This window comes from Pan troglodytes, chromosome 10 (genome assembly GCF_028858775.2).
Source record: "Pan troglodytes isolate AG18354 chromosome 10, NHGRI_mPanTro3-v2.0_pri, whole genome shotgun sequence".
NCBI lineage: Eukaryota > Metazoa > Chordata > Mammalia > Primates > Hominidae > Pan > Pan troglodytes.
The window spans coordinates 7,650,792-7,668,439 of NC_072408.2; the positions used below are offsets into that span (position 1 = coordinate 7,650,792).

At 54.3% G+C, this 17,648-nt stretch overlaps 1 protein-coding gene across 7 annotated transcripts in view; it reads left to right on the forward strand.

Moving 5' to 3' along the window:
- B4GALNT3 (beta-1,4-N-acetyl-galactosaminyltransferase 3) overlaps positions 1 to 17,648 on the forward strand; it is a 125,036-nt gene that overhangs the window by 77,156 nt on the left and 30,232 nt on the right. For all 7 annotated transcript variants that reach the window (XR_010147930.1, XR_010147931.1, XR_010147932.1 and 4 more), the window contains exons 2-9: positions 3,469 to 3,572; positions 4,517 to 4,594; positions 12,855 to 12,950; positions 13,398 to 13,488; positions 13,885 to 13,985; positions 15,716 to 15,783; positions 17,115 to 17,193; positions 17,322 to 17,388. Coding sequence is in view for 4 of the 7 variants with exons in the window: in XM_016922709.4 (XP_016778198.3) it covers positions 3,469 to 3,572; positions 4,517 to 4,594; positions 12,855 to 12,950; positions 13,398 to 13,488; positions 13,885 to 13,985; positions 15,716 to 15,783; positions 17,115 to 17,193; positions 17,322 to 17,388 (684 nt within the window). In the remaining 3 variants the exon portion in view is untranslated. The remainder of the gene's footprint in view (positions 1 to 3,468; positions 3,573 to 4,516; positions 4,595 to 12,854; positions 12,951 to 13,397; positions 13,489 to 13,884; positions 13,986 to 15,715; positions 15,784 to 17,114; positions 17,194 to 17,321; positions 17,389 to 17,648) is intronic.

Genomic DNA, 17,648 nt, shown 5'->3' on the forward strand with positions numbered 1-17,648 from the left:
AAGGAGTTGAAACTCATATCTTCCGACTCCCAAATCCAAAACCTCAAACTTGGAAATTTTTAGGAAGAAAACATTTATTGGGTACTAAGACCCCACGCTAGGTCTGGCCCACATAATTTAATCTTCACAGCAGTCCCTGTGGGGCAGGTGTTTTTATTTCCACCATTCACATGAAGAAACCAAGGCCAAAGAAGTTAAATTGTTCAAGCAGTCACAGTTTATAAGTGGTAGATATACAATTAGATCTTTATTTTTTATTATTTTTCTTTAAAAAAAAGTGTGGGCCGGGGGGGTCTTGTTATGTTGCCCATATGTTGCTAGTCTCAAACTCCTGGGCTCAAGTGATCCTGCTGCCTTGGCCTCCCAAAGTGCTGGGATTCCAGGCATGAGCCACCACGCCAGGCCACAATTAGATCTTTCTGACTCAGAAGGCTTGCTTGTCTTCCTACTCTATCATGAGGACTGCAAAGGAATTTTCCTACTCCTTAAATCCATGAGGGTTGGGCTGTTGACTAGCCCAAGTTTTAGGTATCTCACAGCCACCTAGACTCACCTGTTACCCAGGGGCAAGACCTGACTGGGTTTAACTTCACTGAATTTCCTACCTGTAATCCACTCACCTCCCTAAATGGATTTGTCTTTTGTCACTGAGAGAGCTGCCTCTTACCTTCTGTTAAAGAGAAATAGAACTGCACACTAGTTACAGGTCGTGAAGATGGATTTTATCGAGTACTGCTGCAACACGGGAGAGAGGCTTCAGGACAGGACTGAGCTCAACTCTGAATACAGCAGCAATGACTGCTGATTTATAGCCAGCCAGCAGAGTTGAGGGGTCAGTGGTTGGAAAACGACTGAGACATCAAGAATGGAGGGATTCTTGCTGAACTGGCCTAATGGGACTCTTGCTAAAGGCAAGGGTGGGAGATGAGAAGCTTGGTCAGGTGTCAGGGGGCGGGGGGTTCTACTAAACTGACCTAGAAGAATTCTTGCTGAAAACTGGACTAGGTAGGCCCAGGACAGGGCCCAAGGATGAGGTCTCGTAAAAAAGAGTGCTCAGAGGAGCATCTAAGGTTTGGTCAAGGAGAGAGTCCTTGTCACTTCCCAGCAGATGCCAGGACAAGGGCAGCTGAAGACCCACAATGCTAGTTCATTGTGAGGGTTAGTCATCTCCCCTTGGTGTGACTCCCAACAGTCAAGGACTTTGGCTGAACTGAAGACCGTCTTGGAGAAGGAATGTGCACCTGAGACACACTGTAACTCCCACTGATGGGGCAGGCAGCATTTCGTGCGTATTTCCCCACAAGCTTCTCTTGAGTAAGAAGTTTTTAGTCATAAGAATGAAGATGACCCAGTCATTCAGATGCAGGAGCAAGGCAGGGCCCATCCTCCTCCTCCCCACAGTGTAACTCATGTGTCACCCAGGCACGCCTGAACCCACAACTGCTAGCCAGCAGATCCTCGGGGCTGGGAAGGGATGAGCTCTTGCTTTAGATCATGTGTTTGGGTTGGGATTAGCAGATGAACAAGCAGTTTTCCCCTGAGCTCATCCAGAAATGGAGGGTATAGTCTGGGAGCATTCTTTCTCTTTCTCCCTCACTCCTCATATTTTCACATCACTTCAGTGGCCCCAGCATCCTGCTTCCCCAGAACAAACCCCTGCCCTGAACTCACCAGACCTCTTCCTGCCAGCTGGGCCAGCCTGGAAACAGGAGAGACCTTGATGGCAGAGGGATAAAGCTGCAGAAGTCCCTGCAACCATAACACGAGTGGAGGGTGAACATCTGCAGAAACCCAGAGACAGATCCCCTGCTGAGGCCTCTGCGCCGGCACTCCTCAAAGTCTATGCCAGAAAGTGACTACAGGAGAAATGTGGGCAGAATGAGAAAACCGGGGCCTGTGAGACAGGGGAGCTCTCTGTTCTGATCCTGCCTGCGGAACAACCAGCTCTGTGACTTTAGACTTGGAGCGCTCTTTCCCTATCTGTGAAATGGGGTCATGGAGCTGGCCTCTCAGGAGATTCGTAGAAGGTTAGGATGAAATCATGCCTGTGAGACACTCAGTAAGCATGAAAGGGCCCACACAAAGCATAGTCATGTAAGAAAAGCACTCTCACCCCACACCTGCATTTCAGCGTGCAGCCCCTGATCCCACCCCCTCCCCAGGCCTGTTACAGAAACACTCGTGCATAGCGTGGGTGGCCACCTTCGGTGAAGCCCATATTCATGGGTGGTGCTGTGTGTTCTGTGTCTGCGTGGCTGTCTGTGTCTCTGCTGGTGCTCACGTAGGGGTTCCTGTGACACTTCTGCCTACTGTCGACTCTTGGCTCCCAGGGGTTGGGGACTGTCAGGCTAATTCCTTCTAAGCAGTGCCCAGCACAGCATCCTGGGGACATCGTGGTGAAGCTGTTGAGGGAAAGGGGAGCTCAGTGGAAATCCGTGGCACACTGGGGTCCTAGTCTTAGCCTTGCCACTACTTGCTAAGTGAGCCTTGATCAGCCATTTGACCAGTGTGGGTCCCATTTTCCTCACTTGAAGGGAGGATGAGGTGATCTCAAAAGCCTCTTTCGCTTCCAGTGGTCTACGGTTCTGGTTTGTGCCTAACAGTGGTTTGATTCCACTTATCCAAAGCCCAGCAATCTCCTCTGAGATGTGAGTCCCAGCCCTCGCGAGTGTCAGCAGTGGCCGGCCGCCGGACTGATTCTCCCCGGCCCTCACCCTGGTGCAGCCCCTTGCCGCCTGACTTGTTGTGAATGCGCGTGCACCCCCCAGTTTCCTGTTCCCTCCCTCCCTCTCTCCATGGTTTGGCTTTTTGCCTTCCCAGGTGCGTGTAAGCCAACCTGGTCCAGAGCCTTCAGGGTACAGACAGCATCAGCCACACGCAGCCTCCCGGTGACTCCAGTAATAGCAGGGCCTCTGATCTTGTATCTCCAGTGGTTTATACCTTTGTTTGACAGACATCACATCCCAGGCCCATTCTTTCCTGCCTCTCTCAGCTCCGGCTCTATCCAGCAACCCAGTGATCAACGGTAGGGGGTCCCCACCCATTAGTAAGCCCCTGCTGTTCCCCGGGCTCAGGGCACAGAAACTGAGCAGGAAGGCAAGAGTGTACCGCCTGTCACGACCATCTCTCCACGGCAGCTCTTGGGATAAATTGGCCTCCAGAGGCAGCTGGGGGAGAACGAGCTGGTAGTGGGAGGCCCGTGGTCCATGCTCACCTGGACTGGCTCCTTCTCTGGTTTCTGGAAGGCAGTGACTGCTGATGGGATGTAAGCTCATCTCCTCTCTCTGCCCTGTGGGCCTTGGCCAATCTGCAGCTATCTCCTGCCCCCAGCCCAGCCCTCTTCCCACCCACCCTCTGAAGAGAGGTGAGAAGGGAAGACGGTTCCCTCCATTAACCTGCCAAATCTTTTAGGTGTATGAGGTTTCCAGGTTACGCTGACCTGAGGGCTCCTCTCTTCCCCTTCCACAGGGTACGGCAGCTGGAGAGAACTGGCCAAAGCTCTGGCCAGCAGGAACATTCCAGCTGTGGATCCACACCTCCAGTTCTACCATCCCCAGAGGCTGAGCCTCGAGGTAGGTGACCAGCCAGTCCATTGTCCCTGCTGATGCCTTAACAAAGGTCCGCAGGTGCTCTGCCCAGTTGCCTTAAGGGTAACCTCTGCTACTCTGGGAGGAGAGGCAGAGGATAAACAGCCCCCAGAGTCCTAGTCTGGCCTCAGGACCTCCTAGCTGAGCCTTAGAGATGTCCATCCAGCCTCCTCAAAGCCAGTAAAAGGAAACTGTTACTGGGGCTGCCACTGGGCCTGGTTTTCTGGTGTCTGCCCTTGTTCCCTAGTTCAGTTTGCCCATGCCGGAACCACTCCAGGCCTGTGACCTCCATCACCCATGGCATGTGGTGCCTCTCACTAGGGTGAGGGCTGGGCTGTGCTGTGCTTGCTGCTGAGATCAGAGGTGACGAGGTGGATGGACACCCCTCCCTGCCCGTAGCTGGGAGTACAGACTTGTGGTGGAGCATTTCCCTGCATTCTTGAACCAATGGTCCCTAAGGAGACAGATTAGAGAAACTGGGGACTAATTCATTCAGGAGCCCCAAGGCTGAGCCTAGAACAGACATGGATCCCAGAGCTGGACCAGCGCCAAACTGAACCTGTGGACCTGCACGATAGGGAGGGTTTGGGGGTGTCCCTGAGGGGCTCCCACTTGTTGGAACCCAAATCTAGAGAGCTGGGGGATAAGGAGGAAGAGGGAGCCGAGGTCCCTGCCCTCAAGAGGTCCTGACCTAAAGAGGGTAAACTGCTTTCCCATATGGGGAGGACAGAAAATTCAGAAAAGTGAAGGAACCCGAGGAGCAGGCGCTGATGAAACTATGGAGATGTATTCCCAGGACATGGTGTGAATGACAGACGGCAGCGTGCTCCGAGCCGACGCCTCCTGGGAGCAGGCACTGTGCCTCCTGTCCTGCCCGTAGCTTCTCATCCTAATATTCCTACCAACTTCCTTCTTCATTCTTCCCCTAGGACCATGACATTGACCAAGGGGTGAGCAGTAACAGCAGCTACTTGAAGTGGAACAAGCCTGTCCCCTGGCTCTCAGAGGTGAGGGACTTTCTACTGTACCTGCCCTTTGAGAGAGCTAAAAAATAATGTTTACGGATAATTCCAGAGATCACAGAAAACTTTCTACTAGGGACTTTCTACCGTACCTGCTCTTTGAGAGAGCTAAAAAATAATGTTTACGGATAATTCCAGAGATCACAGAAAACTTTCTACTAGGGACTTTCTACCGTACCTGCTCTTTGAGAGAGCTAAAAAATAATGTTTACGGATAATTCCAGAGATCACAGAAAACTTTCTACTAGTGAATTTAAAATTTTTTTAAATTATTTATTCAGTTAGTTTTTTGTTGTTGTTTTTAGAGAAGGGGTCTCACTATGTCGGCCAGGCTAGTCTCAAACTTCTGGGCTCAAGCGATCCTCCAGCTTCAGCCTCCTGACTAGCTGGGATTACAGGTGGGCATTACTACACCCAGTTTAGTGATTTCATGAAAATTTTTCACTCCAAGCGTTCCAGGTTGATTCAATTTCTCTCTTTAGAGAACGAACAATCACATTTGCCAAAGGCCTACTGTGTGGCAGGCTTTGTGGATCATGTCATCTCAGCTTTGCGACCCTGTAGAATAGTATCATTATCCTCATTTTATAGGCGGAAAAACAAGGCTCAGGAAAGCTACAAGACTTGCATGGCCATGCCAATCCCCAGTCTTAAAGATAAGCATCCCAAACTGTCTTTCTTGGGCCACTATCTTAAATCCCATAAAATATTCCAGGAAGAAAAGAGTCCATTGTTAAATAAGCTTTTAAAACTTTAATATACTACCTTGCCTTCCTGGAAATGTACATTAGCATATGAAAGAGTATGAGAAGTTCTGCAGCCATCTGTTTAACTTGGTTTAGCTCAGCATGTCTCAAACTGAATTGCTGTTTTCCATGAAATGCCTATTATACTCTATGAAACTAGTGCTCGAGGATCCGTAGAAATGCTGTAACGAACATGCACTGGGAAACTCTGCTTTAGAAAACTTACAGGAAGCAGTTAAATGTGAATAAAAGTTATCAGAACCATCATAATATCTTTCATTTTTACAGGCTTTGATAGATTGTGTTTCATCTTTTGGTTTTTTATTTTTTAGAGACAGGGTCTTGCTTTGTTTCCCAGGCCGGAGTGCAGTGACACAATCATAGTTCACTGCATCTTTAACTTCTGAGTAGCTAGGACTACAGGGGTGTACCACCGTTGCCTGGCTAATTTTTAAAATTAATTTTTATAGAGACAGGGTCTCACTATATTGCCCAGGCTGACCTCAAACTCCTGGCCTCAAGTGATCCTCCTGCCTTGGCCTCCCGAAGTGCTGAGATTACAGGCATGAACCACCATACTTGGCCCCAGATTCTTTTTCCTTTGGTGAAGAAACTGAGGCTCAAGGAAGTTAATTAACATACACAAGATTACCTTGAGTAAATAAATCGTTATGTCAAGATTTCCGAGTAGCACGGTGCTTTGGGGATGAAAATTTTAAATTTGAGTTTCCCATTTTACAACTTGTTTAGAACCCAGCGTCTTTAGTCTCGAGGCCCTGCGGACATAGATTCCTTTTCTTGGCTGGGTGGTACTGGCTAGCTCATTGTCTTCATCCATACCTATCATAGAGTGAGCTCTTCAGCCTGGGTGGTTTTATTTGCAATCCACCCACTTGCTCTGGGGCAGGAGTGAAGGAGGCAGTATTGTACTGAATGTGACGTTAGTTATCCACACTGTGAAACTACCTCCTTTTAAAGCCCTGGGAGAGGATGGATTACAATGCTGGCACACCTGCACTGGATGACATCACCAGGTAATTATGCCCCGCCCTACCTGGAGATAGTACTTTGAAAAGAACTTGCTTTACAATCATTTGGTCTGGTGATCCAGCCTTCTCTCCTTTAAGGATAGCATGGATCCTTTTTCTTAATAAACCAATTATTTTGAAAGCTTATAGCGCCATAACATTCTGCATTTATTAATAATTAATTTATCCACTTGTTTTTGCCAATCAAGGCCATATGTATAAACCTATAATGAAACAAAAACAGTGGACAAATAGTAAACAGTGATCAAAATTGGGCTGGGCTTGGTGGCTCAAGCCTGGAATCCTAGAACTTTGGGAAGCCGAAGTGGGAGGATTGCTTGAGCCCAGGAGTTCCAGACCAGCCTGGGCAACATGATGAGACCTTGTCTCTACAAATAATAAAAAAAATAGCTAGCCGTGGTGATGCACGCCTGTGGTCCCAGCTACTCGGAGGGCTGAGGTGGGAGGATTGCTTGAGTGTAGGCAGTTAAGGCTTCAGTGAGCCGAGATTGTGCCACTGCACTCCAGCCTGAGTGACAGAGTTGAGAAGCCCATCTCAAAAAAAAAAAAAAAAAGAAAAAGAAATATTGGCTATTTTAGTAAGTGTGTATGGCCTTTTGGTGGTAAATGACTGATTTCCATTTTTAAATACTAAAAATAGCTTACAAAATCTTCATTACAGTCTTCATGGATGTTCGGGGGTTCACTGATCCAATCCTCTTATTTTATCAATGAGGAGAATAAGGAAGGAAGGTCCTGGAGAGGCCAAACCACACAGCAGTCACACAGCTGCATCATGGTGCCAGCTGGCTTCCAGCCCGGCCTTGCGGTCTCACCACATTCTGGGGACTTCTGTTCCCATCCCCTTGCCTGTCCTTGGCCAGCAGGAAGTTCCCAGGTTAATAATACACGTCGTTTATTGAGCATCTACTACTGTCTGGGAGCTGTCAGGTTGTTCTGTTATCCCTCTTCCAGATAATGGCTCAGAGAGGTCAGCTGAGGGTCACAGAGTTCGTGCAGGGCCCTGCTAAAGGTGAGCAAGGGCAGGAGATGAGAAAGATGAAGATGGCCTCCTCTTTCACTGTTTCCCTGCCCCGGGCTTTGGCTGGCAGCCCAGGGTCTCTGAGGCCAGAAGTCACTCTGGAGACTCAGCAGCCTCAGACGTTTTACTTGGTGCACCAGAGGCTGACTGATCAGATTGGATGGCTAGGGGCCTGGGCTTCATGGAGTGACTGTTTCAAAACTTGTTCACACTGACACTGATCACAAGACACTCATTAACAAACCCCAGTGCCAATCTGTTCACGTGTTGGTAAATACACTGCTCCATTCACCAAAATGCTATGTCTGCCTGCCAGGCCACTCCCCAAACCCAAAATAGTTACAAGAAAGAAATTTGGTGAGTACAAAGTCAGATCAAAGCAAGTGAGATCAGAGTTCTCATGGGTTGTTCACACAGGCTTTGAGAAGGCAGTGTCTCTCTTTTGTGGACAGAGCTGTGACACAGACTCCTTCCTGTTCTCAGCCTTTCCTTTTTAAAAAAAAAAAAAAAAAAGAAACAGCTTTATTGAACTGTAATTCACATACCATACACTTCACCCATACACTTCGTTTAAAGTGTACCATTCAAGGCTGGGTGTGGTGGCTCACACCTGTAATGCTAGCACTTTGGGAGGCCAAGACGAGAGGATCGCTTGAGGCCAGAAGTTTGAGACCACCCTGGACAGCATAGGGAGACCCCATTTCTACTAAGTAGAAAAATGAGCCAGCTGTAGTGCCGTGTACCTGTAGTTACAGCTATGTGGGCAGCTAAGGAAAAAGGATTGCTCAAGGCCAGGAGTTTGAGGCTGCAGAGAACCATGATTGTGCCACTGCACTCCAGCCTGGGCAACGGAGTGAGACCCTGACCTTAAAAATAAAATAAAATAAAATAGATCGAGTACCTCGAAACTCTGAACAGGACATAGGAGTTCCTGGTGTGTAGGAACCGGTGACCTGATCACCCTGCTGTGTTCCTCCGGGGGGAGGCCCCACTGCCGCATGAGTTAGAACTGAACCACTAGCCAGGTACCCTTGGTCTTGCGAGTTTGACTCTGGTTGAGTAGCAGAGGGTATAGCGGAAGCAGAGGCCCAGTCAGCACTCACGTCCTGCGATGGGCTTCCGAGTGCTCCTGGAGGAGGCTGACGGTGCCTGCCTTCGTGCCCCTCTGAACCTCGTACCTCTGCCAGAGCCCCTGGCGCAGGTGACACCCTTTTGTTTACATGTCTGCCTCCTTTGAGGACCAACCTCTGTTTCATCTTTAAGGGGTACAGTGCAGACACTCAGTGCTTATAGAATGGAGGAAGATACTGTTCTGGGCTTAGCTCCTCCAAGCGTTTGTTCATTTAAATAATTAGGATGTGCAGGGAACACAGGGGAGGGAGCTGTTCCCTCTGCCTGGGGACGTCATAGAAGGCCTCGGAGAGAACTATTTGAGAAGAGCTTTGAAGGATGAACAGGAGTTTGCCACGTAAGGAAGAAATGAATGGGCCTTCTAATCAGGAAATGGCATTTGTGAAAGCATGGAGAAGGGAAACAGCATGACGATTTTGGCAAAGACAGGGGTTTGGTGTGGGTGGAGCAAAGGTGTATGGCCGGGAGTGGTGTGAGGTGAGGCTGGAAAAGGTAGGTCAGACTCCGTGTGCTGGGTGAGGCTCTGTTCTGAAGCCTTCTGGGAAGCTTCAGAGGTTTTTTTTTTCTTTTTTTCTTTTCTTTTTTTTGAGACGGAGTCTCGCTCTGTCGCCCAGGCTGGAGTGCAGTGGTCGGATCTCGGCTCACTGCAACCTCTGCCTTCCGGGTTCACACCATTCTCCTGCCTCAGCCTCCCGAGTAGCTGGGACTACAGGCACCCACCACCGCGCCCGGCTAATTTTTTGTATTTTTAGTAGAGACGGGGTTTCACCGTGTTAGCCAGGATGGTCTCGATCTCCTGACCTCGTGATCCTCCTGCCTCAGCCTCCCAAAGTGCTGGGATTACAGGCGTGAGCCACCGCGCCCAGCAGCTTCGGAGGTTTTAAGCAGCAGAGTGACTTGGTCAGATCCGAGCTTTAGAACGAGAGTTCTGGAAGCGGTGAGGACTCCGTGTGGGGGAGAAGCTGAGATCCAGTTGGAGGCTCTGCTGCGGCCCAGTGAGGGCCTGGCAGGGCCAGTGGATATTCGTGTGTGACCCACACCCCTGCACGATGCCCTCCCCTCTCCCAAGGGTTACTTGCTGTGTGTCCTTGGGGAGTCATTTTACCTCTCTGAGCTTCAATGTCCTCACCCTTAAAATGAGAGGGTTCCAACAGATATCTTCTCCAGCACTTCTGACTTTGGAAGTTTCAAAACCACCATTGGCCATAGACATGCTCTGGCGCTTGGAGTGACCAGTGCCCCTCCCTGGGCCGTAGTCACTGCTGGACAATGGAGCGAGTGGGCAGAGGGCAGGGCTGGTGTGCTGGAGTCCCACGTCCCTGCCAGATACAAAGTCTCCAAGACTCAGAGGGACACAAATCCTTGGGGGACAGGGTGGTTCTCATCCCAGGCCCAGGGAGGAAGAGGGTACCCTCTGGCCCCTCAGAGACCCCCACCTACAGCCTGAGAGTGGGGTGAAGCATGGTTTGAGGGCTAGCCTAGTGCTGCATAAGGGCCTGGGCTTAGCCAGGTAGCTCCTCTTCCCACACTCCCAGCCTCTCTGCCTGGGGCTGCCTGCATCATCTGATGATTCCTTTGCTCAGGCAAGAAAGGCCCTGAGGGTGAGGCAGGAGCGGCCAGCCAGTGCCTCCCTCGCCCCTCCTCTCCCTGCCCAGTCCCCCCGTGGCCTCTGGCCTCCAGGCTGAACACAACAGGCTTCTCTGGTGGCATGCCCTCCCCCACTGCCCTCCCTCCTGGGATCTGTATCTCCTAGGGAGGGGGCAGAAAGAAGCCTTTGGAGGAGACAGCTGAGTCTTATAAACTGAACTTGAGGATTTTCCCCCAAAGTAGCACAATGTCCCCATTCTTTCCTTCCTTGAAGCCTTAACCCGCCACCCACCTACCCAGCCCACATTCCCTCTCCCATCCGTTCCAGTCTCCCACTTCTGTTTCTGTGAGTAACGGCTGCTTCCCAAGGCCCACATTCCTGGCATTGACCAGGCCAGTATGCCCCATTAGCACCACACTGCTGCACGGCAGGGAGAGACAGGTTCTCCTGTGTCTTTCTGGATCCAGCGTTGAGGCAGTGTTCCCCAGAGGCTGCGCCCACCCCACCAGCCACACCAGGGACCTCGGGCACTCCTGTTGAGGAGTTATTCCCTGCCCCCTCCTCTCCCCGCCTGCCCATCCTCCCTCCTACAGATCTCTTGCAGAACTTGTGCCACTTCTTATCTGGGTGTCCCCTCAGAGCTCCTAAGGGCAGCCCAGATTTTGCTATCTGGTGGGCATGGCGGGGAGGCCAGGGCAGGCTGCTGGTAGGGAGTCATCAGGCCCCACCTCCCACAACCTGGACAGAAGCCCTGGGGGAGGGGAGGACATGGGGTGATCCGAGGCCCACTGTCAGGATGATTGGCACAAAGTCCCCACGCTTCCCCTCTCCTCTCAAATTTCCAGCCCTGCCACCCACTCAGAGTGCTGGCTCCTGCCTTCCCCCTTTCTGGGGAAGGGAGTCCTCTGCTCGGGGCCTCCAAGCCCAGTCCTGCAGAGGAGAAAGGGGTTCCGACCCAACTGGCACTGCCCCGAGGCTGTCCCAGGAGCAGCTTGCTCAGAATGAGTCTAGGAGGCCTCAGAGAGCTGTGGGAGACCAAGATGCTGGGAAGCCCAGATGGGCCCCAGCTCACTCCTGCAGTGCCTCCCAGCTGCTTCCCAAGGGGAGCCAGAAGCATGGAGACCACTGGGTAGATAAGGTTTCACCGGCAGACAGCTGTGGCGCTTTCCTCTCCTCAGGATCAGGGACGGGGAGGGGAGGAGAGCAAGTCTTTCCTGAAACCCCAGCCGGCTCCTCCTAGTTCCCTGTCCTCTCGGCTATTCTGTCACGACCGTTGCCCCCCTTGCCTGGGGAATGAACACCAGCCCCCTTCCTGCATGGGAGGTCCAGGGAGAGTATGTGTGTGTGTGTGCATGGCCAGAGCAGACCTTGTCCCCAAGGCCAGGCCATGGGGTGAACATCAGCACCAGGTTCCTGAAAGAAGTGCTGGGTGCTGGGCTGGGAATGGGATAGAGCGGGCCGGACCCGCACAGTGAGAGGAGCACAGGCCCCTTTCTGCCCAGCCTCCCGGAGCTGAGGAGCTGGGACAGGCATGGGGTGCTCACGCTCCCGGAGCTGAGGAGCTGGGGCGGGCATGGGGTGCTCACGCTCCCGGAGCTGAGGAGCTGGGACGGGCATGGGGTGCTCACGCTCCCGGAGCTGAGGAGCTGGGACGGGCATGGGGTGCTCACGCTCCCGGAGCTGAGGAGCTGGGGCGGGCATGGGGTGCTCACGCTCCCGGAGCTGAGGAGCTGGGACGGGCATGGGGTGCTCACGCTCCCGGAGCTGAGGAGCTGGGACGGGCATGGGGTGCTCACGCTCCCGGAGCTGAGGAGCTGGGACGGGCATGGGGTGCTCACGCTCCCGGAGCTGAGGAGCTGGGACGGGCATGGGGTGCTCACGCTCCCGGAGCTGAGGAGCTGGGACGGGCATGGGGTGCTCATCCTCCTGGAGCTGAGGATCTGGGGCGGGCGTGGGGTGCTCATGCTCCTGGAGCTGAGGAGCTGGGATGGGCATGGGGTGCTCATCCTCCTGGAGCTGAGGATCTGGGGCGGGCATGGGGTGCTCACGCTCCCGGAGCTGAGGAGCTGGGGCGGGCATGGGGTGCTCATGCTCCTGGAGCTGAGGATCTGGGATGGGCATGGGGTGCTCACGCTCCCGGAGCTGAGGAGCTGGGATGGGCATGGGGTGCTCATCCTCCTGGAGCTGAGGATCTGGGGCGGGCATGGGGTGCTCATCCTCCTGGAGCTGAGGAGCTGGGGCGGTCATGGGGTGCTCACGCTCCCGGAGCTGAGGAGCTGGGGCGGGCATGGGGTGCTCACGCTCCCGGAGCTGAGGAGCTGGGGTGGTCATGGGGTGCTCATCCTCCTGGAGCTGAGGATCTGGGGCGGGCGTGGGGTGCTCATGCTCCTGGAGCTGAGGAGCTGGGATGGGCATGGGGTGCTCATGCTCCTGGAGCTGAGGAGCTGGGGCGGGCATGGGGTGCTCACACTCCTGGAGCTGAGGATCTGGGATGGGCATGGGGTGCTCACGCTCCCGGAGCTGAGGAGCTGGGATGGGCATGGGGTGCTCATCCTCCTGGAGCTGAGGATCTGGGGCGGGCATGGGGTGCTCATCCTCCTGGAGCTGAGGAGCTGGGGCGGGCATGGGGTGCTCATCCTCCTGGAGCTGAGGATCTGGGGCGGGCGTGGGGTGCTCATGCTCACTCACCACTGGCGTCTCCGCCCTGCAGTTCCGGGGCCGCGCTAACCTGCATGTGTTTGAAGACTGGTGTGGCAGCTCTATCCAGCAGCTCAGGAGGAACCTGCATTTCCCACTGTACCCCCATGTGAGTGCCTGAGGGCTGCCTTGGCCACCTCCCTCCACACCTGCCTCCTCTGCCCACTTCTGTCTCTCATCTTTCCTTGCATCTTTTCTGGTCCATATTTTCTCCTTTATCTCTTGAGCTCTCTTTTTGTCTGCCCATAATAGTTCCCTTGTTTCCTTCCTAGGGATTCTTTCAATTTCATCCCCTGCATCATTTCAGTTTCAGGCTCTCTGGCTCACAATATAGTGTACCCAGGGCCACCATGTACAGTTGTGCTGGTTGTGCACTGTACAAGGTCTCCTGGACAAAGAGGCAAATGGGAGCTGAAATTGAGCCTGCACTCCACTCACAAAGCCACAGCCCTGGTCCCTCCTGTCATAGTCCCCTCCTGGTCTTCCCGCCAACCCTGGCGGGAAGTTTCCTTTTCCCTCTTCTGGGTAACTGTTTCCTTCCCCTTTCTTGGCATAGATTCGCACAACCCTGAGGAAGCTTGCTGTGTCCCCCAAATGGACCAACTATGGCCTCCGCATCTTTGGCTACCTGCACCCCTTTACTGATGGTGAGGCCAGCCCCAAAACCCCATCCTTCTTCCTGCTCTAGAGTTCTGCATGGGACCCAAAGAACATAAGATAAGGTTATAGGTAGACTGGACTAACTTCCTGTTAGTCCACCCTCCGGAAGAGAGGGGAAATTGAGTCACATTGCGGTCTTGTCCAACTCCCACAGGCTGCTGCTTTGCTCCCTGGTTTGCAGCCTGGAACCAGGTCATCTCTCTATATAAGTCTTTTCCATCTTCACACTGTCTCCCAGGATGTAGAAACCCCCACTTGACAGAGAGGGAAGCCACAGCATCAAGCCCTGAAGGGAATTTAATCGCTAAGACACTCACAAAAGCCTCCAGCTTTTATGCTGATGCCCTCCTTGCCCTCATCTGGAAACTCTCCCCGCTGCCCAGGGAAAATCCAGTTTGCCATTGCTGCAGATGACAACGCGGAGTTCTGGCTGAGCCTCGATGACCAGGTCTCAGGCCTCCAGCTGCTGGCCAGTGTGGGCAAGGTAGGGCCAGCTCAACCCCGGTCCCTCCCATCTGCTCCTGGAGCCTGTTCATTGAGTCCTCCAGCAGCTGCTCATTACTGTTAGCATCTCTGGTGTGACAGCGGGGAAGAAGGGGTGGAAAAGCGGTCTCCTCCCTCACCCCTACCCCTCTACAAAGGGATAAACTGAGGATGGGGAGGAGTGAGGAGTGGGGAGGAGTGAGGTGTGGGGAGGAACGAGGTGTGGGGAGGAGTGGGGAGGTGAGAGGAGTGGGGAGGTGAGAGGAGTGGGGAGGAGTGGGGAGGAGCGAGGAGTGGGGAGGTGAGAAGTGTAGGGAGGAACGAGGAGTGGAGAAGTGAGAGGAGTGGGGAGGAGCGAGGAGTGGGGAGGTGAGAAGTGTAGGGAGGAACAAGGAGTGGAGAAGTGAGAGGAGTGGGGAGGAGCAAGGAGTGGGGAGGTGAGAGGAGTGGGGAGGTGAGAGGAGTGGGGAGGTGCGAGGAATGGGGAGGAGCGAGGAGTGGGGAGATGAGAGGAGTGGGGAGATGAGAGGAGTGGGGAGGTGAGAGGAGTGGGGAGGAGCGAGGAGTGGGGAGGTGAGAGGAGTGGGGAGGAGCGAGGAGTGGGGAGGTGAGAGGAGTGGGGAGATGAGAGGAGTGGGGAGGTGAGAGGAGTGGGGAGGTGAGAGGAGTGGGGAGGAGCGAGGAGTGGGGAGGAGCGAGGAGTGGGGAGGTGAGAGGAGTGGGGAGGTGAGAGGAGTGGGGAGGTGAGAGGAGTGGGGAAGAGCGAGGAATGGGGAGGAGTGAGTAGGGAGGAGTGAAGAGTGGGGAGGTGAGGAGTGGGGAGGAGCGAGGAGTGGGGAGGTGAGAGGAGTGGGGAGGTGAGAGGAGTGGGGAGGTGAGAGGAGTGGGGAGGTGAGAGGAGTGGGGAGGTGAGAGGAGTGGGGAGGTGCGAGGAATGGGGAGGTGAGAGGAGTGGGGAGGCGCGAGGAGTGGGGAGGTGAGAGGAGTGGGGAAGAGCGAGGAATGGGGAGGAGTGAGTAGGGAGGAGTGAAGAGTGGGGAGGTGAGGAGTGGGGAGGAGTTGGAGTTAGGGTGGGGAGTTGTGGGAAAGTGGGGAGTGAGAAGGAAGGAAAAGTGGGAAGGAGTCGGGAAGAGGGAAGAGGAGGGGGAAGTGAGAAAGAGGGAGGAGTGAGAAGTGGGCAGGGGGTGTGGTAGGAGGGAGGAGGAGGGGGTGTAGGGAGGAGGGGGAGTGGGGAGGTGGGGAGAGGAGTAAGGAGTGGGGAGGTGGGAGGAGTGGGGCAGAGAGTGCGGACAGGGAGGAGTGGGGCAGAGAGTGCGGACAGGGAGGAGTGGGGCAGAGAGTGCGGACAGGGAGGAGTGGGGCAGAGAGTGCGGACAGGGAGGAGTGGGGAGCGAGTCTGAGGCTGGGGAAGGACCACAGCGATTCGGCTTGGGACACCCAGCGCAGCATCTCTGGGGCCCTCTGGCCTTGGCCGGGTGCTGACTCGCACTGCAGGTCATCCGGCTGCTCCGGGCTCCTGGCAAGGCGGGCTGCCTCCTGCGTGGGCCACGCTCACTCTCCTTCACTCCCTTCTGTTTTCTCTCCTGCCTCTCTCACCTTCATTCCTCCCGTCTTCCCCCCTTTTTCTCTCACTTCTCTCCTTCGTTCTCATTCCTGGTCTCTGCACTCACCGCCTCGCGTGCTTCCTGTTTTCTCTGCTCCTCCCTCCTCTTCTCTCTTCCACACCTCTAGACTGGAAAGGAGTGGACCGCCCCGGGAGAGTTTGGGAAATTTCGGAGCCAAATTTCCAAGCCAGTGAGGTGAGTAAGGGTCAGGACAGACGCTGTGAGCACCTCGGTGCCGAGGCCAGGCCTCGGTGGAGCCCGGCTGTGCCCCTGTCCGCCAGCCCAGCTGCCGACTCCAGAGCTTCCGTGTGTCCGGCACCCACACATTCCAGGCAACCGGGTCTTTGGCTCAGAAGCCGCGAGCCCATCCGTCCTCATTTCACAGATGGGGAAACTGAGGCCCAGAAGCCTGTGACTTACTGCAGGTCACGCAGCTATTTAGTGACACGCGGGACTGGAAAATAGGTCTCCTTCCTCCCAGTCCTTGCCCTCCCCCGTTTCTCCACACCCACAACAGCCTGGACCCGGGACCTGGGCCGCAGGGAGCTCCTCGCCGAGGTCCCCCTCGGTCGTCTGGGGACACGAGTCCCTTTCCCTTGCGGGGAGGGAGCGTAGCGCGGCCTCAGAGCGCCCCCTGGTGGCCCACGCGCGCTCACGCAGGCGGGAAGAGCGGGCGTTGCTGGACGTTGCTAACGCTGGGAAGGACGGGTGTGGGGGTGAGCAGAGGTGGGGTGCAGACACAGCTAGATGGAAGGAATACGTTCTGATGCTCGACAGCACAGTAGGGTGACTATAGTAGCAACAATGGATTGTGTATTTTCAAACAACTAGAGAAAAAGATTTGGAATATTCCCAAAACACAGAATGCCAAGTGCTCGAGGTGGGTGAAGGGATCCTAAATCCCCTAGCTTGATCCTTACTCATCCTACGCATGCAACAGAAGACCGTGTGCACCCCATAAATATGCACAAGGGTTACGTATCAATAAAAATAAATTTTAAAATTTTAAGGAGACAATCTTGCTTGCAAAGAGCACTCGCATGCCAGCTGCCGTGGTGGGTGCTCCATGTGCAGCTCCGCAGAGCAGCTAGTGCGTGGTCCCCGGGGCAAGTCGGCCGGCGGAATCCCACCTCCACCCCTCATCACTCTGGCAGACTACCCAAGCCTTCTGTGCCTCTGTGTTCTCCTCTACGAACAAGGATTACATGAGGTCACATATAGAAAGCATTTAGAACAGTGTCTGCCACAGTCTCTGAGCTCTGACGGCTTCTGTTACTGTTCTTTGGGTTCTTCCGATCATCCTGTGGAGTAGGTACTCTGATTATGCCCATCTCACCAAGAGAAAACAGCTCACACTGTTAGCAAGTGATAGAGTGGGGGCTCGAACCTAGGCAGTTAACTCCTGGCGTTCTAAGAGCAAGGAGAAGGGATGAGGGAGTGTAAGGTGCTGGAAGGGGGTGGGACAGAGCCGCGACCCCAGGGCCCATGGAGATGGCGCTCCGCTTCCCTGCCCTCTCTCCCGCCAGCCTGTCAGCCTCCCACAGGTACTACTTCGAGGTGCTGCACAAGCAGAATGAGGAGGGCACCGACCACGTGGAAGTTGCGGTGAGTTTCCTGCTGCTCCCGCCTCTCCCAGCTCAGTTCCTGGCACTCATCTCCCCTTGTCCCTTGACCCCTGTTGGAAATCCAGCTACCTCCCACCTTCTGCATCTACCCTCTCTCTCCTCTTCCAGTGGCGACGGAACGACCCTGGAGCCAAGTTCACCATCATTGACTCCCTCTCCCTGTCCCTCTTCACAAGTGAGTAGGCTCTGGCCCTGCCCTGGAGATGGAGGCCAGGTGGGGACAGCCTACCCTGGGGGATTTGGCAGGGGAGGAGGGGAGGAAGGAAGCTCGAGATGCTTGGGACACGGGTATGAAGGGGTCCAGAACAAGAGTGGGACCTTATGACCAGGAGTCCTTAACTCCCCAGGGTCAGTGACCCCTTTGAGAACCTGCTAGAAGCTCTCTGAGCCCTTGCCTCAGAAAAATGCCCTTGTCTACCCACCCACACACAACAT